Raw genomic sequence first — 25,308 nt, 5'->3', positions numbered from 1 at the left:
TGATCAATGCTGAAATGAGTTCAAATATGTTGCAACTCAGCCCACTGCAACAGAGGGGGCCACATGTATTGTTTGTGTTTAAATCGCCCAATTAGAAACTGGCTGGGTAAGTCTGGAAAAAAGCCCCCCTGCTGAGTACTGTTCATTTACATGCAGGGCATGTTCAATGCAGTACCTCGCAACCAGATGGGGAGCGTCTGCGTCAGCTGCAAAGTGCCACCGAGTGGGCTGGGATGCAAGAAGAGTATTGGGATCGAACAGAAATTAAATACTAGCTCCTTGATGGGACAGCTGTCTTAGCTGTGGAAATTTTTAAGTTCACTTTTGTAAAACTCCAGTTTTAAGCAGAAGAGGCTGTGGTGCAACTTGACAAAAGAGCATTTGTGAATTGTGACAGCTGTGACGGTGAGAATCCCAAAGATGAAAACATTTTTGGGCTTTTTCGTTATTGCTGAGTTTGGAGTGAAAGATGGATGGCAAGGTAGGTCCTGATAGTAAAACAAAATGTTTATGATACTTACATGAAGAAACTTTGTTCAGTTGTGTATCAAACTCATCCTACCTAATCAACTCACATCCTTGTTCGCAATGTAGACAACACAATAAGCTACATACATTCACTTGGTGTATTCTAAAATACAATCATATGGGCTTGGAGCCTCACACATACAGCACATACTACATATTCTTTTCACGCTCACATGTACACACATGATTTATACTCTTGGACTCTCACACACTTCACCACACCACTTTCTAGTATATTCATTCAGATTATCCACAAACACAGCTTGTTACGCATGATGGGTTTCACCATTCAGAAGAACTTATTTAATGACCAACATTAAATAAAGTGTCACAGAACTCTCTTGAAAGATATCAAAATTATCAAGATAATAGTAGTAATGATAGAACTGTGTTATCATTAAAGTGTTCACTGCTGTTATTTCATGTATTTTACCTAATATTTTATATGTTACCTGGGGACTTCAGCTAAATGTATGAAGTACAGAAAAATATGTATTGTACAGAATAACAATTCTATAATCTAGCTATTGTGAACCAGTTATACAAGTGTAAAATGATCTTAACTGAAAATGTATAATTAAGGTATTTTCAAGGATAACTAGTTAATTCACAGCTAATGCCTCACAGCTCCAAATTACTGGGTCCAAATCTTGACCCCTCCAAGTCCATCTGTTAGCACTTCGGTTTACTCTCATTGCCCAAAGATGTTAGTTTATCAGCTGATTTGTAATGGAGTGAGTGTAGTTGTGTATGAACTCCACGATGGACTGGCGTCCATCTGCCTTGTGCACCCCTCCTATTTAGTGGAATACATGGATTGACAAAATGAAAGGCTAGTTCTAGTCCTGGCAGCACTGAGCACAGCGCAGGAATTAACACTCAATTTGTTGCAAGAAAATACTGAGATATGTCGGATAACACTTGAAAATATCTGATCAATATTCTAGTCATAAAATAAGTTCATTAAACACACACAATTCAATTCAGTATTTTTATAATTGCAAAACTAAGCAAGAGTAAAACTGGGAGTAAACAGTGACAAACTGCTTTTGTAGCCTTGTTGTCAATTTGTATTTTATATAGCACTACTCACAATAATGGCTCTGAATCTCTGACTCTCTAAGGAACAGTTGATAGACAATGAAGCTGAGCCAGTATCAGTCAGGGCCTGTGACCCTGAACATGGGGTCCCCTCAGGGCTGTGTTCTGTCTCCTCTCCTTTACCGATGACTGCACCTCCAGTAACCCATCTGTTAAAGTGTGCTGATGATAACACCCTGATTGGCTTAATTACAGACTAAGACAACTTGCTCTGTCGGAGGGAGGTGAATCAGCTGGTGCACCCTCAACAATCTTAACTTGAACACCTTGATAACAGTACAAATAATTGTGGGTTTTAGGAGACCTCCTGCTCCCCTGGTTACAAACGGTGTCACTCTTGACAGGCTGGAATAATTTACATTTCTCTGCATAACTATCACTCAAAGTCTGAAATGGGATGAAAACATAATTTCTATTTTAAAAAAAGCTCAGCAGCCTATGCTTTATATGCAATTTAATAAGTTTAACCTGTCCCAATTAGTGTTGCTTCAGTTTTACCTAGCTGTTACTGGAAGCATCCTCACTTTGTTCATAACAGGTAAAGTAAAGGTAAAGTCATCCCTGATGGAGGATTGCAGGAATCATCGGGTAGAGGGGTCCTTTCATCAGATTGGCTGGTCCACCGCTGCTGCTTCAGCTGTGGAATGGCCAAATGGCTGAGGTCTTCAGGACTCTAAGCAAATCCAAATCATATTTATGTGATATCATCTACTGTTAAATTCTGCTCGTACTTGTAAAAAAAATTTTTTTATACTGTATTGAGGATTTGTTCTGTTCTGTGTATTGTATTGTATTGACCCCCTTCTTTTTGACACTCACTACATGCCCAACCTACCTGGAAAGGGGTCTCTTTTTGAACTGCCTTTCCCAAGGTTTCTTCCATTTTTTCCCTACAAGGGTTTTTTAGGAGTTTTTCCTTGTCTTCTTAGAGAGTCAAGGCTGGGGGGCTGTCAAGAGGCAGGGCCTGTTAAAGCCCATTGCGGCACTTCTATTGTATTGTATGGCTGTGCATCTGCTCACTCAAAACATAAACTTGCACTGTGTTATCTGAAAAGGATTGTGGGCCTGAAATTGGACTCCACTGAATACTTGTATACACCACACATCAGAAAATGTGATAGAAATACAACTAAAGACTACACTCACCCAGGTAACCATCTCTTTCAGTAATTACAATATCAGAAACATTACCAGTCAAAAAAAGAAAGAAATGCAAGACACATAAACGGTTTCTTTCCTACTGCAGTCTCTGATTTATGCCTGGTTCTCCCTGATTACAAAATTATTTTTACTATATAAAGGCTTAAATGATAATGTTAATGGCAATGAGTGCAATTCTGCTTTGCCAAATTTACTTTATATACTGGTGTTTTTGTGCAATATATTATTATTCTCTACGACTGTACATAATATTGTAATTGTGTCATGTATTGTATATTGGGCTGTTAACTGAATTGACTTTTGTTACCCATAGAAAAAAATGCTTGACAATAAAGTTCAATTCCATTCTATTATATGCAATGACATATTTAAAATCAATATACAAAACCTTTCAGTAATATTTTACAGTCAAAAGTTTAAAGCGTATGTAAGTGGACAACAACCGAAGAGTTCAGTGGAGTAGATAAATAGCCTGAGAAACAGTAAGATGGAAACAAGGTTAGTAACAGCTGCTAACCGAAGGATGGAATAAGAATTCCATTACGGACTGAAGCACAAGAGAGAAGACGTGGAACCATAAGCGAGACTTCAAAGATTCCACCAGGAACACCACAAACAGAGGGATGCCCCGTTCACACAATCAGAGAAACACTCCAATTGTCACTATTGCAGTGTGCACGCAGGACTGGATTATTTTCTGCTTAAAATGGCACTCATTCAGACATCCATTATCACATGTACAGACTGTCAGACTAATGCCAAAAACAATTAGAAAAAAAGTCTGGCATACCCTTCGTCTGTATTTGAATTCGTATTTAGTATATCATTCTCATTCTGCGACTGATCTGTTTAAAGCCCAATGACAGCTGTCTCACGGTCAAAGGGAGGGGCTCAAGACTCTCCTTTCCCACGTGGACATCCCCGATTTGTAAGCGAAGACTGTCTCTGTTCGAATCTAAGACTCGCTGTCTCACTCGCGCACACTCCACACTTACCCCTTGCTGTTACACAGTCACTCTTCTTTGAAATACACAGCACTGTACTAAACACATGCTGTCTTGCCAACACACCCGAGTAACACGATCCGACTGGGGTGGGACGACATGGGATGCAATGGGACGGGACGAGGAAGCCCGTCCAGGCCTCGCCTCTCCTCCCGGCGCCCGCCCCCGAAACAGATGGTGCGTCCGGTTCGGTGGATGATGTCAAAAAGCTTTTCAGCTGCTGGCCGCTGAGCGAGCTGAGTAACCAGATACGTGTTCACCTTCGGGGAATGAGTTCAAAAAAAGACGTACTGCAAAGCGGAGAAGACCGCATTAGCCAAAAGACCAGGTGACAAACAGCGAGAGAAGGCGCGGAGCCCAGAGTTTATAAAGACACAAGTGGAGGTAACGAGGCGCTGACAAACGGGCGGTTGGGAAAGGGGCGCGTGTCACTTGAAGTGTTGGTGTGCACGCACGCACGCACGCACGCGCGCGGGTGGGCGCGCGCCTGCCTGCCTCACTCGACGCGGCAACCCAAAAACAATCCGAGCAGAACCTCGACGCCCAGCAGTGGTGCACGGCGCGACATTAACTGAACATCTCCCCGTGGGTTGCACTCAGCTTTTGAGTGAGCTTGTGCGATTTTGGGTGCGTTTTTTTTTTAAAACCATGCATTCTTTATGTCTTTGCAAGTTTGAATGTTGCGATTGTGTTTGCGGCCGGTTCGGTCTGTTTACGTATGTGCTTGATATTGTGTGTCACTTGATATTTCCGAGTCAGAATTTACACGTGTCTCCGTTTTTCTTATGTTGGACTATACTTTTGATATACTCGTGTGTATTAGTTTGTGTTTACATACAACTTTGTTGGAGTTTTGTGGTATGTGTTACTGTTGGTAGTGCTACTGTGATGCTTAGGCTTGTAGTTGTTTTGTTATTTATGTTTACTTCTTTGTGTTTCTTTTGTGGCCACTTCTGCAAATATAAGGGGTGTCTTTACTTGCAAGTTTGATTGATCTTATATACAATCTGAGTGTTCAGTTTTTGTGGTTACAGATGTATTTGTCCATATAGTAAATCTTGTAAAACTGCTTGTGCCATTTGCATGCGTTTCTTTGCATAGTTGTATGTGTTTATCGGTAAGCTTATGTTTGTGCATTCAGGTGTTTAACTCCCATTTTTATATGTTCTTACATACAGTATGTGTCCTCATGTGTGGTAATAGTCTTGTATTTCCCTGGTTAATTCTTGTACTTACCTGTGTTACAGTGGCGGCATTTCCTGTGCACATCCTCTCAACAGTCTCTGTGTGTTTTCATTAATGTTGGTGGTAAGTTTTGGAGGAAGCCCATTTTTTTCTATGATTTGATAATCCAATAGTTCAGCTCACAGTTTGAATGGAATGGGGTTTCTCTAGCCTTTGATCGGCTACATCCATGCTAAAAACAATTTTTTTTTTTTTATTGCAAGTGTCTTTTCATGCATGTGTGATCACATTGCACTACTCCCTTCATGTGACTTTAATGAAGTCAGTCTTGTCATTTTAAAGATGCATGTCAACTTGTGTGGGTGTGTTCTTTTGGTATTTACGTATGCAGGTGTCACTGTGTTTTGTCAGTGTTCTGTGAGTGTTTACTTGTGATCTCAAGAGTGAGTGTATCCTTTTGGTTATTTTGTCATACAGGATTCCTGTGTTCTTACTTAAAAAAACTGTGAGGTTTTGTTTACTGTATGTCTTGGCATTTTATTCTTAGGTTTACTTCTGTGTGGTGGTTTGCCTGCCTCTGTGTTGGGAGTCCATATTTTTTCTGTTGGCATCTTAATTAAGGCATACATTTCTTTTTCTGTCAGCATTTTTTTGGTCTGTATTTTTCCTGTTTGTGTTTTCTCGTGTCTTCTTATAGGTGATTTTGTGAGTCTGCAATTTTTCAAGAGATTTGTATATTTGTAGACATTGTGTTCGTTTCACACATGTTCATTTGTCTGTGTTCTGTTGTGACTTTACATATACTGAAAATGTAAATAAAGTATACGATATAAAGATGTGCAGTGTCTCCACTAGGAACTCTGCTGTCCAGTCCAGTAGCAATGTTTGAAGTCTACCTTTCTGGTACATAGCACGATGATGGTTTCACACCCAATTTTCAATGTACTTGTCTTAAAACTAGTAAGTGCCTGTAAATAAAATGTTAAAGATGTCGCCAGAGCCTAGGACTTCGTGAGTGTTTGTCTTCCAGTGGCCTATTATTGGTGCCATATGCTGGGGTTGATAGGGTAAATGCTGTTGGAGATTAATTGCATTTTATTTGTTAAAATCTTTTCTTTTTATTCTTTTTATTTCTGGTTGTCAGATATACCTGGTTGTTAACCTGTGGTAAGGTGTACCTAATACCAGGTTAACTTAGTGTGTTTTACTTTTGTTCTCTGAGGTTCAGATATTTGTAACTGTTCACTGATAATGTTATGACGTGTTAGTTGCGTGGGTGTAGTGCTATCCACTGTACTTGGAACTTGTTTGGTAAGGTGATGTAGCCCGCGTTTGATGGAGCTAAATTTTACTGACTTCTTGCAGCCAGTGAGAGTAGACTGTCTCAATTGTCATCTAATGATGAGACAGTTTGTCACTTATGCCTGAAGCCTTAGCAGCAGATTGTCACTAATTCCTGATTTTATAAAGACTGTCACTAATTCCTGATTTTATAAAGACATAGTTTTTTTTTACTAGAACTTAAACAAAGTGTGGTCAATTATTCTGTCCATAGTGCACTTCCATGAAGGCAGTGATGTCACTTATTAATTGCCGAATTAGCTGACCTATATATATTTTATTTTTATTGGTGCACTCATTAACATTGAACTGAATTTATATTTACTCTAACAGTTCTTGGGATCTCCAGGCTAGTTTTCTGTTGTTAGTATATGTGGCGATTCTTGGCTATTGTATGTTGTCAAAAATCACTTGATGAGATTCTCTCTGGTTTAGGGTGTAGGCACCTTACAACCAGATAGCATGATGCTGCTTCAATTCAGTTTTATTCTACATTTTTCACATCAGCCTATCCCCACTCATTTGATCTCTGAATAGATACTTTCAGTTTTTGTACAGAGTTTACAAGATGCTATCAAAGTCCTATTATTCAACAGCTTTGCAATATCATACTAGAATGTCAGCAGTGTGCCACCTACGCTTTAGAACAGGTCATGCACCTGAAGCTAAGTATCTTTGGGCCTGGCCATTACTTGGGTGGGAGACCATCTAGGAAAGCTTGGGTTGCTTCTGGAAGAGGTATAGGTAAGGCCAGCAGGGGGCGCTTACCCTGTGGCCTGAATGTGGATCCCATTGCCCCAGTGCAGTGACGGGGACACTATGCTGTAAAAATGGTGCCATCCTTCAGGTGAGATGTAAAACCAATCCTGACTCTCTGTGGTCATTAAAAATCCATAGGCATCTTTCAAAAAGAGGAGTGTTTATCCCAATGTCTTGGCCAAATTGCCCATCATAACCTTGTCCATCCTGGTCCCCTAATCACACTCTGTCTCTATTTGGCTCTCTCACCACCTAATACCTAATGTGTAATATTGGCTGCCATCACATCATCCAGGTGGGTGCTACACATTGGTGGTGTGATTGAAATGGTTCCCCTCTGTCTATGTAAAGCACTTTGAGTACTCAGAATAGCATTATATAAATCTAATTAATTCTATTATTATTATGTTATTACAGTGTGTTGATAAAGTAATAACCCAGAGGTGTTGATTGGCATCAGTTTTAAACTTGGAAGAATAAATTAGTGTGAGTTAGGTTGTTATTATAGCTATTAGAGTAATATAATAGTCTTTCCTAGTTCAGTTGAAGTGCTAATATGCAGCTACGTTAAGATGTAAGTAAACATAACAGTGTTATCATTATATAGGTGTGTTTTATATAATTAATATCAGTTAATTATAATGTCCTGCACTAAAAAAAAGAGTGAAATTATATGAAATAAAACTGTATAAACTTCACATGAAGGGAAATAATATCGGACCCCCGCTTTACCCGCACCTCGTATCCAAAAATAATGTTTGTGAAAAGTTTAAAGAAGAGGGGGAGGAGAAGGAATAGTATAAAACAATCAAACTGATGAAAGGGAATGTCCATCTCACTTAAACAAAAGGAGTTTAATTGATTAATTAACTGCCTGAAATTGTTCTGTTTAGTTGTCCTTTTGAAACAGAAAGCATTTCGCAAGGTACTCCATCAAAAAGGCCTGGAACAGCATCAAAGTAAAATGTTATTAATTTTAAAGTAGAAATAATTTCAAAAGCTGCGGTGGGTTGGCACCCTGCCCAGGATTGGTTCCTGCCTTGTGCCCTGTGTTGGCTGGGATTGGCTCCAGCAGACCCCCGTGACCCTGTGTTCGGATTCAGCGGGTTGGAAAATGGATGGATGGATAATTTCAAAAGCAATAAAAAATAACTACCCTGAACTATTCGACTAAAGAAGCTTTGCAAACCCTCTATATAGAAAAGAGAAGTTCAGAGATTGTGAATTACAAGTCTAAACCTTTCAGTGAAGCTTTGGGATGATGGAAGGGCCATCAGCAAAAACTTTTGGGTGCTTCGCAGGATTATATACAATGGGCAGCATTTGAATTTAGACTTTGAAAATGATTCCAGATTTTAATGAAACTGGAGGACTTGAGCAGGATGTTAGGTATATCAATAATTATTAGAGTAAATCCAGAGGAATAGGCCATATATTACAACATTAATATTATCATTATAATGTAAAATTATTTCTTATGGTGCCTTTCAGAGAAAGTATTAGCCATGGAACGCTACAAATTGCACAAGAAAATAATAGAAATTTTTATGCTATAAATATGTTGTTAATGACATTACCACATCATTGCAGAGACACTTGGTGCATATATGACATTAGTATAACATGGTTAAAAGTACTGTATTAGAATATTGCTATTTTACCAGGAAGTACTTCTTTATACAAATATTCACGTGACTCTAAATAATACTAACAGTTCTTGTAGAATGGTTGAAAAAGAATTAGTTAAGATATTGTAGAAATGTATGATAGTTAATAATTAACACATGTAAAGGGAGTGAATGATCTCCTCTTGTTTGTTATCTGTATTATATTACTGGCTTATGGAAGGTTGTGTCCTTCAGACAACACATCCATACTAGTACTGTTGGGATAATTGTAAAGCTTAGCCCTAGTGTGATCCACCCTTACATTTTGTAATTTGCTTACAGTTTGTGATTGTAGGGTACAACTCTATCATCTGTTTTCTAACTGTGCTGGTGTTTTTTGTGCTTAGAGTTAAAATCCAATTTTTTGAAATAAAAATATTTTAGTTATTTGGTAGATGGAAATATTAGTTTAAAAAAAAAAAAAAAAGCAGCAAACCCAAATATTCAGAGGGTAATTTGAAAAATGTTAATTAAGTGAATCTTAGTTAACAAATATAGTTTTAAAATATTCACGTGTATATCATACATAAAGTATGTACACAATTTTGTGAAAAAACTTAAGTTTCCCAAGAAATTACTCTTTGAGGCAGTGCATCTTGGCAATGTGCTTCATGTTGAAGGACTGTCATAACTGAATGTCTCCTCGAATTACTGTTTAATTAAAGCTGAGGATTAGCACAGTAGTGAATGTGACATAAACCGACCAAGACACAAGTGGTGTCACAGTGTGCTTCATGTTTCGTGGTCCAAGCTCCTAAGCCCCAAGTGCCACGAGTAAATATGAAAAGCTTTAGATTATCTCAGATTTTCATGTGTCTCCATAGCATGTTGTTTCATGGGTACATTAGCCCTTGAGTGCTGTCACATGCTCTTTTTACACCAGGCTGCATTCAGTTACTGCCAGTTAATCCAGATATTACCAGTAAAAATGCAAGTTCTGCTGGCACTGTCCTGTTTCAAAGCCTATTACAATTAATCTCCAACAGAAGGGAATTTTGGAAAACTGCCCCATGAGAGGCATATCTTGGCATCACCCTGGCCTTAACTGGCTTGCCAAAGTATTTAGGACAGGTGTCTTCTGATATCATGCATGTTTGTAGAACTACAGTTGGGCCAAAGCTTTTTTACTAATCTCCGCATTATTCTGTGATCAGTGCAGCATGTTGGCTCCATACTGAACAGAAAATTAAAACAATGCACTGAACTGGAGTTGTGTGTTGAGGTCCCTAGGCAAAACATATGGTAAGGCGGGTAACATGCACCTGTATAGTATGTCAGTCAAAATTTTGGGATTGTGGGGAGGGAATTTTAATTGGGCACAAAATAGGAGCTAGTATCGTTTATCTTTAATTAATTTGTTTCGGCTTGATACAATAGATTCCATATATTGATGTGTTGCTGCTTTAAATGATGAATGATATTAAATAGATAATTTCTTTGTGAATTGACAAAATTGGACCATTTATGTAAAGCTGAAAGCTATGATCTAACCAGGAGCACATTGTTTTCAGTTTATTGATATTGAATGGCCATTCTTGAAGAAAGTAAAGCTGCAGGCCATTGCTAATGATTTAAATAGAACTTGAATAAGCATCACTGGACAACATTTCCTGGTTCTGGCATCAAACTTCTTTTCTGCTTTTCATTTTAAGTGAGTGGTTATTTAATTATATCAATTAAATTACATCTGGGGGAATAAAAACTTTATTATGAAATTACCCTTTTAATATAGTACCAGTGTCCATGATCTAACTAGATTTCAATGAGATCATGTGGTATCTGTTAATAGCTATGGTCATTTCTTGATTTTTTTCCAAAGACTCTTTAAGCTCTTTGAGAAGTACATACATTGTAGAAACTTGGGTTCAAATCATTGCACTCTCAGACTGAATTTTGTGCTTTTGTCCTGTATCTTTGTGACATTGTCTTGTAGTTGTCCAGTTTTCCTCTCGCAAACCATACATGTGCAAATTAGGTAACTGCTGACACTCAGATAGATAGATAGATAGATAGATAGATACTTTATTAATCCCAAGGGGAATTCTCCACCAGCAGGATACTGATTAAAAAACAATATTTAAATTAAAGAGTGATGAAAATGCAAATATAGCAGACAATAACTTTGTATAATGTTAATGTCCCCCCCCCCCCCCAGGGGGTGGAATTGAAGAGTCATATAGTGTGGGAGAGGAACGATCTCCTCAGTCTGTTGCTGAAGCTGCTTCTCTGTCTGGAGATGATACTGTTCAGTGGATGCAGTGGATTGTCCATGATTGACAGGAGCCTGCTCAGCGCCCGTCGCTCTGCCACGGATGTCAAACTGTCCAGCTTCGTGCGTACAATAGAGCCTGCCTTCCTCACCAGTTTGACCAGGCGTGAGGCATCCCTCTTCTTTATGCTGCCTCCCCAGCACATCACCACGTAGAAGAGGGCACTCACCACAACCGTCTGATAGAACATCTACAGCATCTTATTGCAGATGTTGAAAGACGCCAGCCTTCTAAGGAAGTATAGTCGGCTCTGTCCTCTCTTGCAGTCCAGTCCAATTTATCATCCAGCTGCACTCCAGGTATTTATAGGTCTGCACCCTCTGCACACAGTCATCTCTGATGATCACGGGGTCCATGAGGGGCCTGGTCCTCCTAAAATCCACCACCAGCTCCTTGGTTTTGCTGGTTGAGCTTGTTGCTGCCAGCATAGACTCTGGCCCCCCTACCATCCGTACTGGAATTAAGTGAGTGTTGATTTAGAATGAATGATAACTCTAGAGAATATTGCAGTGTTTACCATGCAAAACTTCTCTCTCCGTTTCTTCTGTATGACATCTTACAGCAGTGGGTTGCATAGTTGAGCATGGTTATATGGTTATTGTGAGTTTATGATAGTGATGCTGGAATTCAATAATTAATGTACATACACATTGTTTAGAATATATACAGTGTTTTAATGAAGACTTATAGTCCAGTTAGGCAGCTAAGAACACTGCCATGGGATCTGAATGAAACAGGCTTAAAAACAGGGAGACATTAGGACTATCAGATGATTTGATAATGTGCCAACAATGGTCTTTAGGTCTTTTACATGTTACAGAATTAGTCATTAGGGAGACAAAAGGGCTTGTTCTATATAATAGGATTAGACACTTAGAAAATAAAATTGCTATGTCTTTAAATATGAGAGAATCATTCATCGATACAGCTTTTTACATGTGGCATTTGACAGGATAATTAGGAAATCAGAGTCCAAGGGGGTAACATTTCAAGTGTATTAGATATGAAAGTGTCAGCCATCTGATAGATTAGGCAACAGAGCTTTGGAAATTTCAGGTAAAAGCAGTGATTTAGAGTTGTGAAACTTCCAGGCTTAAACTAGATTAAGCTATGGTCACACAAGATTTGAAAACTGCAGCCATACTACTTCCCTCAAGAATGACCCTGTTACTTAAACAGAAATCCTTAGAGGAGTTATAGTCTCATTTTTCCATTAAGGTGTTGGCAGTGACATCTGACAGAATTCCAACTTGAAGCAATTGGAGGCAAAAGCCATATAGGTATGACAATTTTAGTTTCTAATAAAGCCAGTGTTGCATTATGCAATGTCTGGTTCTGGGGCATGTCACATTTCTTGTTGTCATACCATGTCAGTTTAAATGACTGAAAATTGCTGCCCCATGTCTACTTTACAGACAAAGTGCTGATCTTGAAGTGCAGTCGTGCTCACCAATTTTTGTGACAGCCAATGGTGTGCTGCCTGATTAAGCCCATGTTGTCCAAAGGGTTACTACCTTTGTGTGTTCATCTGCAATCTCTGCTTTTTTTTTTCTTCTTCCCATTTTATTCTGGTATGTAAAATATGAGGCATCAGACAGACAGGTCTCTTTTCTGTTTTGTGAGATCCAAAACATCCACATGCCTTATTACACATCATATGTTACATGCATTGTTCTGGATGAGCATTCAACAGTTGCCAGCTCACATACACACACAGCCTATCCCTATGACTAAAGACAAAACCAAACCTGTTTGATTTTATCAGAGTGAGTTGCAGACTAATTGGAGTGAGTCATTGGGCATGTCAGACTAGATGATTGTAGGTCATGGGTGTGCATCTTTGACTACCTCTGATTATGTAAATGAAGGCTATGACCAATGTTCCCTCTAAGCTGAGCGCGTGAGCGATCGCTCACACGAATTCAGAGCGTCGCTCATACTTCCCGCACGATCGCTCATTCCGACGGCGTCGCTCGTACTTATCGCACGATCGCTCACTCCGACCGTCGCAGTTGGTGCTCATAAATTTTTGGCTTAAACAAAATGTAGCTCATAAACAATGTTTTTTGCTCACTATATGCTACTCCTTAGAGGGAACATTGGCTATGACTGAAAATCACTGGAAAAGTCATATAAAGTGAAATGACCTTAAGATTAAGTGCAAGCCTGTACATTCTGAAACAATCAAACTGCAGAGAGCTAAAGTAGTAGCCTTCAGAGATATGGCACAATTAGACACCCTTAATTTAGAACATCGTTCCTATGGCAATTAATAGCAACACACTACAAACTTACAAGTCTCTTTTGTGCGAGAGGTTCTGTCACTCAGGGTTCAGTACTTTTAAGTAACAGGAACGTAAAATAGAAAGGGCAATTTATTTAGGATACAGGTCTGTCATGTTTGACTAAGTCAAGTTGCAAGGAAATTAAGTTGCAAGTTTTTGAGATATTTGGAGAGTACACTCCTCAGACATAAAACTCTGTTTCTGTGCAGTTATGGCAGTATCCTCATCCAATGTGGTTAGGCTGAAGGCCTTAGAAATCTGAGAGATTGAGCTGCCAAAAGGCAAGTCTGTAGGCCCGGGTGAACTGATTTGGACCAGGCCGCAGTGGGTGTAAGTGGCAGGCTTTTCAGGGCCTGTGAAAGAGGAAGCAGGGGGCCATGTGAGCTCTTTTGAAATGTCTGAGAATGCTTTCTGGCTGCAGCTGATAATTATGTTCTTGCCATTTACTCATTTTGCCCTTTGGCTTTTGCATCTATATGATATTTTGGTAGCAGTACAATCTGCCCATTGTCAGTGATACCGTGAACCCGTGACAGCTTGTGGGCAGAGGACTGAATGTGAAGCTGGTTGACGTGAGGGGTGGTTGGCTTATTTACTCGTGTGCTGATAAAAAAAGAAAAATCATTTTTGTGTCTTAACCCCTTTATTTTGCAAAATCTGGTACGATATATATGAGTGATTTTGCAAAAACTGCCATCTGTGGGCATTTCCTAATGCAAAATGCATACTGGCAGACAGAACTATTGATCGACACAGAGTAGGCTGATGCGGTGGCGGTTAAGTAGAGGATATTCAGAGATGAGCAGTGGGCTTTATCAGTGAGTGGTGACTGGTTGTTCTGCTGCAATGCAATCTAAGTGACGTGCAGCAGGATTCTTTGCCAAGTTCATTTCACTTGAGAACTATGCTTTGTGACCAGCACCCAGGGGCCCCTGTTGTGAACTGCACCTCCCACCCTCTCTTTTTGTTTTGGATGAGAGCAAGCCTTAGACAAGCCGTTACAGAGTCAGGCGTGATGCCATGATGCTGTAAGGTTTTCCGCTGAGAGCCTCAGGGTGGGAATGGGGGTTGGGGAGTGGGCTGCATATCAGATTGCTGGCCATCTGTGGAAAAAGTGAATAGACTGGGAAAACTACAGGGCTGCTGCGAGTGTTAGGCTCCTCTGATATAATGCAGAATTGATATAGTGTAGTGACGGGATGCTGAGACTTGAGCGCTGCTCCACCCTTGCACTCCCCAGCAGATTTGTTTTCGAAGGAAGAGGTGGAGAGTTAGACATGTTGAAGGATCTCATTACTTTCTGATAGTCACTATTGAGGTAGTAGAGAATGTTGTGTCCCAGTGGGTATGATTCTACAGGGAGGACTGGCCATTGGTTAGAAGCATACTTGAATGGCTATTTCCTTGTTTTTCTTATGTAACATAATGTAAAAGTATTGATGATGCACTGACCCTTCTGTGTGGCCCACAGGCTTTATCGTCTCCTCACTCTAAACTTCCCAAGAGCTTTGCTAAGGACTCTGTCTTGTCTGTTTTTCCTGCAAGGTCACACTTTAGGACACACTAGAGATGTTGGCCTGACTCCAGGCCAGCCATTTCCTGTTGATACAGGCCAATGGGCCACATGAGTGTCAGGAAATGCAAACGGATCCTGAAGACAGGAGCAGATCTAAAGGTATATTTTGGTGGGGGCTGGCTGTAGTGGCTTTGTGATACATCTGGTGGGTTTGAGCCTGTAGAAACCTTCTATTTCCAGTCTCAAACTATACCAGGCAGGAGCTTTCATTTTCTCCAGTCTAATTGGCAACAATAGAGCCAATGCTATGTCTCCAGCTATTAGAACATATAGGTTAAGTACAGTCAGTTCTCGTTATTTATGGGGTTACGTTCCTGTAAAATGCTGCGGAAATGAAAACCACCAGTACTAAAGATTGATCCTATGGGAAAAGTGGAGTTAGGTTCCGGCAGACTTTTTTTTCACTATACCCTTTTGCTACTGGTTACCATAAATGCATACTTTGTACTGAAAATCAACTAAGCTCATTGCAGTGTGTTTGTCCTTAGGAGAACTTGGCAAAACACTTTTATTAGCACTATACTTCACTGCCATTGTTAAAATTTAATACATTTATATGAAACAACATGCATAACAAACTGACAATACATGGGATATTACCAGAAAATGGAGACTTGCTGACACAATCAACGTTGCGAAAATGAAGTCATTAAACGGCATCGCTGAGGCAAACCGGTAGGTATCCGGGCTACTGTAGGAGGGAGAGATGGAACTGTTCCAGCTTCCATGGGACGAGTGGGCAGGACTCACAGGGTCAAAGAGGTCAGAAGGCATGCTGAATCGTGAATGATCATGGCCGGGCCAATCCAAGGACCATCCAATCTGTAGTAGTGATGGGAGGTGTGTACAAAGGGCAGGGAATAAATTGGACCGAATTAAGGAACCACACTTACTGGGGATATCTTGTTTATGAGGAACATTTGCAAGCCCTGTTGCCCTCATGAGTGGGATTCATCAGCTTACCCACACATCTCTGCAGCCCTAGACATCCAAAGGCCTCGGAGCCTTTTTATTGCTTATGTCACTACTGTTTGAAAAGCCTCTCCAAATTTTTTTTTTCTACTGCCCATGGCCATGAATTCGCATGAGTAAGCCATTGGTGTTGCAGAATGGGTTACACTTTTATTAGACGCAGATAAGCGAATCCGCAGATAGAGAGAGGATTTGCTGCATAAAACAAAAAATAAACAATTTACTATGGCCCTATAATGGCCACATGCAGTAATTGTGCATATATACTGTAAGTTTGGAAAATATTTGTAGCGATAAGTCTCCTGTTGCTGGTCTTATGCTCATTCAGCAGGAGGGTCAGTGAGAGCTACCCAGCCTTTGCTCCTTCTTGAGCAATGGAATTAAAACGGCAGAGGAGTGATTTAGAGTTCCTGCCAGGGCCCAGCAGTTTGCTCAGTGTCCAACTCTCCCCTTCATTTGTGCAGATGAGGCCGTGGGGTGGTTGGTTTACAGGTGCTGTGGCTGTGAGTGGTCAGTTATCTGCTTAGGTTCCTGCTCAGGGTGTGACAAGACAGCTGCTCTCTAATTTTAAATGCCAGCTGTTATATTACATAGTTGTCAGGCTGCCAGCATCCTTGAGGAGTCAAGAGGGGTGTTGCCCCAGAGCTGATTGGCTTTATTTTTATGTTTTTCAGTTGGTGAACCAAAGATGGGGCTTCAGTTTGGGTAGGATTGATGATGAAGAAGAGGTTGGATGGAAAATGGGGTTTGGCTGAGTTTTCCCAGCTCTTAAGCTGGCCTCTCTGTCTTTGTGTGAAAGATAAAGGCTCCATTCTGCCCGTCCCAAGTGCAGAGCTAGGGAACAGAGCGGGCCTTTGTGTATGGGTCACCCAAGCACCCCCACCCTCCCTTTCCCCCTCACTTGCCTTGCTTACAACAGCTTCACAATAAAACCCACTTTAGCTTTCTACTTAATAAACTTAACTCTTTTCATTCCAATTGGATCTCAAGTTGAATATGTTTCACTTTGCCCATTCAGGATAAGAGCAATGCTGGCCTGTTGAGGCCTTGAGACAATGCAGATGTGGCAAAAGTTGTTGTGTTTTTTTTTGTTTTTTTTGTCCTCGCATGTGAACTAATATGAGAAATAGGGGAACCAAACCAATTATTTTGATGTCCAGGGACAATGATGAGCATAGACTGGGTGTCGTGAAAGTGGGACATTCAGGCAAGTGTGGTGGAGATCTTCGTACTTTTAATTGTATTCTAGAGGAAGGTAAAGATAATCGCACAATTAGTTTCCTATTGATTTTTTTTTCTTCTCTTAATGTTTTTCAGATTGCAGCATGGCTGGTGAGACCCCCTGAATCTGCCTTTCTTGCGCCATGGCCTCAGACCCCATGGTCCCATATGATGGGGGCCAGGGCATGGCTGAAGTGAACACCTGCAACCTAGAGATCCAGCGGGACTATAAAGTTGTTCCTGCTCTTATATATTCCATATGCTGCCTGTTTGGGATAGTCTACTGCTTTTTTGGTAAGTGTCAGGATGGCCAGTTGGGTACTACAGGCTGAGTGGGCTTTCTCTTTAATGAATTATTATTATTATCTCTGTCTCTAATACTGCACACGTTACTTCAGTTGTTCCAGTTCAGGCTGGTCATCACACCATTTTTAAGCAGTGATGTGTGCTGCCACCTTGTGGTTTTCTTGAATCCCTGAAGGCCTTTATTAGGGTTCTATCTCTCTATTTCTCCTCATCCAGGTTACCGCTGTTTCAAGGCTGTCATGTTCCTCTCTGGCCTGATGTTTGGCTCAGTTATCATCTATCTGCTGTGCCACAAGGAGCGGGTCCTGGACACACAGCTAAGTGTGGAAGTTAGCGCGAGTATAGCCCTGGGCATCGGCTTGCTGTGTGGCCTGGTCACTATGCTCGTGCGAAGTGTGGGCCTCTTCATGACTGGCCTGCTCCTGGGACTGCTGTTGTGCATGGCTGCGCTTGTGATCATGGAACAGTTCTACACTCCAAGCACCGTCTGGGTGCCCATGGGCATGCTGATTGGAGGGGGTATGTTATTTGCTGTAATTACCCTGCAATGGCAGAAGCTTTTCACCATTCTTTCCACTGCCATTTTTGGTGCCGCCACCATCACAGTCTGTGTGGACTACTTTATTGAAATGCAGCTTCTTGTTGATTTCCTCTATGACCGGATCCGACTGTCACCCTCAGACCCACTCTGCTGGTACAGCTGGGTCATCATTTCTTTGTGGCCAGTGCTGGCCTTCTTAGGAGTCATTGTGCAATGGAAGCTGACTGCAGAAGGATTCTCTCATACAGAAGGTATAGTTGTCCACCCTACTCTTGTATATGTGTCTAAGTCTTTGTAATATGCCTGCAACCAACTCCTCCCTATGTCTGTTCTTTGTTCTATGCAACTGGTATGTTTTTTCACCTTCATCAAACCTCTCATTCTGTCTTATGACAGTTATTCTCAGCCGGCGTCAGAAGAGGATCCAGCTGATGAGAATTCGTCAGAAAGATGCTAAGAAACAGCAGCAGATGGTAGCTCAAGAAGGCTCCTACCGTCGCAAGCCATACCCAGTGAAGCGTTATGCTGGGGATGTGCTGGCACCGGTAAGTGATCTAAACCTTTACATGTACATTTGTTTGCTTAGCATGCAGTTTTATCCGAAGTGACTTAGAAAAGAGACCAACATAAACAAGTGAACATCAGTGTGTGGGACTATTTGAGAAGAAGTGTTACAGAATGAGTACAAAATTGAGTATCACAAGTGAAGAGCTGAGAGAACAACATACAAGCTACTAACAATTCTGAGATTACAAAAATCTAACGGCTAATATCATGTAGACAGAAATTCACCACACAAGAGGAACTTCAAATGCTTCTTAGACACATTGAGGGAGTCAGAATTTCGAATGCATGTAGGAAGCTCATTCTACCACCAAGAAGCTAAACTTAAAAAGAGTCTGAATTGATAATTGATTACACAAGCTGCCATTCATTAGAAGACCTGAGGGGTTGAGAAGGTACATAGGACCTTGCAATTCTATCTATCTAATATGTTTACCCATTGAGTACTGTGCAGAGAAGTATCAAGAATTTCATAAACTTAATATGTGCAGCTACAGGGAACCAATGTAGTAATCTGAAAAGAGAAGTAATATGTGCTTTTCCTGGCTGTTTGAACACCACACATCCATCCATTATCCAACCTGTTATATCCTAACTACAGGGTCACGGGGGTCTGCTGGAGCCAATCCCAGCCAGCACAGGGCGCAAGGCAGGAAACAAACCCCAGGCAGGGCACCAGCCCACCGCAGAACACCACACATGCCTCTGCATTTTGAGTCATGTACTGCAGCTTGGTGACACATGCTGGTACTCCTGCAAGAGGAGAGCTGCAGTAGTCTAGGTGTGACATGACCAAAGCCTTTAGCAGGAGTTGTGCTGCATATTCTGTCTGTCTGATCCCACAAATGTTGGATGTTGCTGATCACTGGTCCCCACCCCAAGGTTGTGTACTTACTGTTACATTTACTTATTTGTCCGGCTCCTTTACCCAAGATGACTTACAACATTTGAGGTGCGCAATAGGTTACAGTGTTAGTATTAGGATTTGAATCCACAACCTCTGAGTTTAAAGTCCAAAGCCTTAACCATTACTCCACACTCTCTGCCTAAATTAGTAGTACCAGGTGTCTCAGGCCCTAGTATAGCTAATTGGGTTGCATGTAATGAAATAGACCAGCCCCTGTATGCCACCTGACTTTAAATTGTGATTGACTGTCCAGTGACATTTACCTCATTGAAAAATGCTCAACTCCTTATTTTATTTCCAGGAGCTTTTGCATCACCCTCATCATCATGAAGATTAAACAAAGGTTTTGGGTATCCACCTCAGTGTTTAGTTCTGAGAGGTCACATTGCCAGTGAAATGTAGGCCATCTCCTCAAAGATGTCAAGTTACTGAGATACTGTAAGTAAAGCTGATGCCACATTACACGGCTTCTACTCGAAGGAGATGTCAAACTTGACAACTTAGTTGCTGATCTAGTTATCCAAGGATGTCTGATTACACAACTAGAAATTACATGTGACTCCATGCGGTCTTTCCAGCATAATTACAAAATTCCAAAGAGTCATGTGTTTGCACCTCTTTCTGACAGCCAATTGTTTGCTAATTACCTGTAAAGCCTTTGCACTGGTATAGGCACCATCAGAGTGAGCAGCCACAACCCTTGGTTTTTCTTTTCTAATTCTATTGTGGCACATAAAATATGAGGCATCAGAGAGACAAGCCTGTTGTCTGTCTGTGAGGTCCAAAACACTCTTGCTTATTATATTCCTAGTTGCCACATTAAGTGCAATTTTCTTCTGGCTGAGTGTTCATTGGTGATCAGCTCTACATGCACAAAGAGCCCTCTCCAATGACTTAACACAAAATCAAACCTTTTTTAATTTTGTTGGAGCAAGTCACAGTCTGGTTAGAATGAGTTGCAGGTATGTCAGACTTAGAAGACTTGGCAGTCATGGGAGCTACTGCCACCAACTTGCTAAAACTATGTGCAGTAAGTAAAGTCTACAAATGAAAATCATTGGAAAAGTGATGTAATGTAACATACTAATCATAAAAACCTGATGGACTGAACCGTCTCCTTTCGTGGCGTGGTGGTTAAGGCTTTGGACTTCAGATCCTGAACTTGTGGGTTCAAATCCTGCCGCTGGTACTGTGTGAACCTGAGCAAGTTGCTTCACCTGCCTGTGCTCTAACTCTGGGGATCTCAACGTCAGTCCTGGGGACCCAATGTGGCTGCAGATTTTTATTCCAACCAGCTTGTGTTTAATTGGACTCCTGGGCTAATTAAGTGCACTGTTATTGCCCAGATTCTGTGTATTTTGGGAACAATATAGAAATTAGAAAACTATTAAGTTTGGGGGAAAAAAATGTATTAAAATGTACTAAGGAGTTCTATGGGAATAATGTATATTTTTTCTTTTTAACAATATTTTCTTCTTGATTTTCATTCTATTTTTCCTGGTGTTCTAATTGTTCAATCCATTATTTACTAATTAGTGGGTCTGACGCTAAAGTAGTTGCCGCCTTTCATGATTCAGTGTTGTTTGCCTGGGTGTCTGCTCTGCTCGTTTTTAATTGTCAATATTAAGATACAACGAAGGGAACAAACTGCACAGAGGGCAAAATATAATGAATTTAAATCTCTAACAAAAACAGACATATTTCTAAATGTCTTATAAATGTAAAAATCATGCCTCTCTGCTTTCTTGATGTAGAATAAAAGAAAAAAAATACCAGCTAATTAATTGAGATCAGTGTTAACAGTTGTCACTGATTATGAATCTGGTTGAAGCAAAAACCTGAAGCCACAGTGGGCTAGCAGGACCGACTTTGAGAACCCCTGGAACTGGAAGAAGAAAAGAAATGTAACCAATTGTATCTCCAATATTTAAGTCATTTTGGATAAAAGTATTGGCCAAATAAATAAATGTAAATGTTGATGGCTGGTTTTCTGGCCAGGTCTTCTGCTTGGATAGCCCTCTTAACATCACTAGAAGCTGTTGGATGCATTGTTAAACTGGCCGTCTTCTCAGAGTCACCACTTTACTTGGTGTCTACAGCTATTAAATTAACATACTTCTTATGCAGAACCTCAGCCTGCGTACTACATGTGTGGAATTTGCAAGTTCTCCTTACATCTTCTTGTGTTTTTCTCCAACCTCCCAAAGTCAACAACTTTTAAATGATCCTATCATGACTTGGCGTGGGTGTGTTTGTGAGGGTTGGTCCCTGCCTTGTACCCAACTACTGCCAGCACTGTGACCAGCTCCCCATGACCTTGAAGTGAATAAGCAGGCTGGCAAATGAATGACTGGATGGACTATGGTCCGCTCGTTCCTGAAGTGCCTTTGTCAGACCACCCTGCTTGATTCAAATTACTGAAAATATGTTATTTTATGTATTATCTGGGTAGTTTCATTGATTGCTGGTAATTTTCTTTTTTTTTTTACCCACAGAAACTTAATTGAAAGCTTTTGGGTGCCCATGTTTAGTTTTGTGAGGCAGCTTTTTTTTGGTTGCACCTCAAGGGGCCCTCTCCATGGTGCCATTTCCACTACTCTAACTATTGAGTTGTCTTTTTTTTTTTTTTTTTACAGCAGGCCTTCTAGCTGAGACACTTTCTTTGTTAGAATATGTTAGACTTCTCCATTAGTTTATTCCACATTGCTGTTTTCCTACAATAGACCATCTTTTTAGATTCACCTCACTGGATGCCATGGTAAGGCATTTCATTCTGCTGTGAGAGTTTTGGGTGCTCTTGTTTATTTGAAGCTGACCACCTTGCTTGTTTCTTTACATATGACCTGGGCTTCTCACAATTTTAATGCATTCAAGACAACCCTGCTGGGTCTTCCTCACAGTCCACTCTCAGCAAGCCCATAGACTTTGAAAACACTACATAAAAAATATTAAGTTGGGTTCAGCTGCCTGTATTACACTGTTTATTCTTTCTTCTTTGGCAACGTGTTTGCCACTCTCTGACATATTTGAGTCTAAATCTGAATCACCTTTTCTGTTGACAGAGCTACCTGCAGAGTCTGCGGGATCGGCAGATGGGCACTGGGACATCCCTGAGTAGCCTGAGCACTACTAACCACACACTGGTGGACCTGGACTATGAGTGTGGCTCCACTGTGCCTCTTACTGCTGCCACACCTGTGGGGCCAACTGTCTGAAGGAATGTTTACAAACCTCCATTATCGCTGACCATCAGCAGCAGACAGACATTACTGTGGATCTGAAAGTCCGGCAATCCTGGGGAGGCCTTTGTGTATTACAATTACACAGCCTTGGACTTCATTTGTTCCATTTTTGACCATTTTAAACAAAATCACTTCATGCTGGGAGTAGGAGATTCTCTTCTTGTACAGGCGCTGAAAGACCAGTGCACTCCTTGGAATGCTGGATTGCATGAGAAACCGCCGCATTCAGTCTGATGGTTTTGTACATCTGGTGACAGCATTGAAGGAATGTATATTTTGGGACCCCCCCCCCCACCACCTTTTTTTTGCAAAATTAGAGGAGTGGGCCAACTTGTTTGGTGACTAAATTGGATGTTTTTAATTTATTATTTAAAACCAGTGGCCTTTGTATCCAGTGCCTTACTGAGGTGTCAGGTTGGATGGCTGAACTAGAAGGAACCTGGCAGCTTGTATTTGCACTGCATGAGGCCACCCTGCTACACCTGTGTGTCCACTTTGTGTCTGGTGAGCTTGGTGGCATGCCTTGTCAGTGCCCAACCCTAGTCACATTTGCAAGAAAATAAAGTTTATTGAGTGTTGGAATTGCTCTGTGCACCATATTGCTTCTGGATGCAGTGTGGGTTGATGGTAGCAGCACAGTGTGAATGTGGGCACTTTTAAATTGGACAATGGGAGTTTGTGTGAAGACTTGTGTAAAGTCACCCATGCCAAGTGTAACGTTTTTGCTTTTCTGATGCTGCGTGTATGTCTAGGGCAGGGGTGGGCAATGTCGGTCCTGGAGGGCCGCAGTGGCGGCAGGTTTTTGTTCCAACCCAGTTGCTTTATGAGAAGCGAGTTATTGCTGATGAAGCACTTCTTGATCAAGTGACATTCTGATGCTTCATTTTAGTGGTCTTGTTTGTTAAGGTTCCCCACCCTTATTTGCTTGTTTCAATCTTAAACAGCTACATTCGCTGTTTTAATGGCTTCTTATTAACAATAAGATGTAAATGACAAAGCAGCCAGCAGTTCTCCATCTAACTTGTTTCCATTTGCATCTCTGTGGGTTCATCATGCACCGTTTGATTTAATAAAACACTTAACAGGAAAAAGTGACAGATGGAAAATCAAACGTTTTAGGCTTCAAATCATTTGGGTGACATCCTTGCAAAGAAAAAAATCTATGATATGAGAACCTTACATTGCAGACTAGCAGGCCATAAAATAAAATTAGTTCTGAGATTAGCAAGGATTGGTTTCTAATTAAGCAATTGGGTTGGAATGAAAACCAGTAGCCACTGCGCCTCTCCAGGACCGACATTGTCCACCCCTGGCCTAGGTCATTAGTCTGTGACACATACAGTTTTGAAGTGAACATTTCTTTCTTTCGTGCATTTTTTTTATGTATGGTAACTAATGGACACATTTTTGTGTGTGTGCTTCACACTTTGAGTTTGTGAACATATTCTGTGCTTGAAATTGGGAAATGTTTTGTACTATTTAGTCTTTGTAGTTAGAGAGACAATATTGTGTTTGTGAGCGCTCTGTGTGTGTGGGAGCCGGGAACATTTACAGGGTCATTCCTGTCACATATGCAGAGAAGGGTGAAATTCTTACTTGACTTCGTTCATGGTCACAGTGGTAAAGTTTCGACCTTGATCGATCATCTTCTCTTGTTGTATTCTAGGAGTAATAGAGCAGCAAGCAGTGATCCGCTGTTTATGAGCTGAAGGTGTACCAGGGGCTTGTCTGTTTGTCAGAGTCTTGGTATGGACTTGCTCAATGCTGTCGTCAGTAGTTGACATGTATGGGGTATCTCACTTTTTCTTTTCTTCTCAGTCCTTTCCTAAACAGTCTCCCATGGTACAGCATCATCTCCATATGGTGCAGAAAGTCTTGTATGGATTTTGGGCCCCAGTACACCTTCAGCTCATAAAAAAAAATGGATCAGTGCTTGCTGCTTCTCTTGGTGCAAATAGAGATGTGCACAGGGAACACCGCAGAGCCAAACCAAACAAAATTATTACAAAAGTGCAAAGAAAAAATGTTAATCTCTTGTTTTCGTGCTGAATGGCAATACCAGTTTTTGAAAGAGTAAATGTTTCTGGTGACCAACACTGGACAATAGCAAACAATAACAAACTGTTCAATTAAAAAAATTTTGCATTACTTGTCTCCCATAATCAACATGTTACATCATCCATTTGTATGCTCACATTCCAAATATGTGTGTGTGTTTTTACTAAAATATTGTTAAAGGAACCACTTCTGGAAAACGCTGTCATAAATGAAAAAGGAACATGCGCAGACGTGAGCAAGCCTTTGACCTGAAGACCCGCCTCATTCATTGGTCAGGAGTCCAGCCAGCAACGGCTTATTCATTGGCTAACATTGCACTTCATGCGATATCAACCAGAAAAGCATGTAAAAGATTAAAAATGAAAGAAAACTGAATGGAAACATCAGGAAGGGAAAGTGCCTTGAACTTATATATATAACTGAGAGGTTTTAACAACCAGAAGATCAAGTAAACCAAGAAGTTTCACGGCCTGACACTAAATAATTACAAGGTACCTCTGTGGTGGATAAATGATGGGTGGCGGGTCTACAATTCAAATGCTGTTTGCATCTGAGTTTGTTCCACTTTTGTTAACAAAAGCGTTTGAGAAGTGGTCTATTTAACAATGTTTTAGCACAAA

At 40.8% G+C, this 25,308-nt stretch overlaps 1 protein-coding gene across 4 annotated transcripts; it reads left to right on the top strand.

Annotated features, from left to right (window-relative positions):
* The first annotated feature begins 457 nt into the window (after window positions 1-457).
* On the top strand, window positions 458-25,308 carry LOC114648802 (transmembrane protein 198-like). 4 transcript variants are annotated; one of them, XM_028798063.2, is made up of 5 exons: window positions 458-481; window positions 17,167-17,364; window positions 17,593-18,168; window positions 18,314-18,462; window positions 22,451-25,308. In XM_028798063.2, the coding sequence occupies exons 2-5, from the start codon at window positions 17,214-17,216 to the stop codon at window positions 22,601-22,603; spliced, it is 1,029 nt and encodes a 342-aa protein (XP_028653896.1). In that variant the 5' UTR covers window positions 458-481; window positions 17,167-17,213; the 3' UTR covers window positions 22,604-25,308. The 4 variants fall into 4 exon arrangements, with proteins under 4 accessions (XP_028653896.1, XP_028653895.1, XP_028653894.1 ...); XM_028798062.2 differs by lacking the exon at window positions 458-481 and adding an exon at window positions 3,916-4,178; XM_028798061.2 differs by lacking the exon at window positions 458-481 and adding an exon at window positions 4,195-4,421.

The sequence above is a fragment of the Erpetoichthys calabaricus genome, chromosome 3, assembly GCF_900747795.2.
Source record: "Erpetoichthys calabaricus chromosome 3, fErpCal1.3, whole genome shotgun sequence".
Taxonomy (NCBI): Eukaryota; Metazoa; Chordata; class Cladistia; order Polypteriformes; family Polypteridae; genus Erpetoichthys; species Erpetoichthys calabaricus.
The sequence above is the reverse complement of the archived record's forward strand: the minus strand, read 5'-3'. Positions and strand labels throughout refer to the sequence as shown.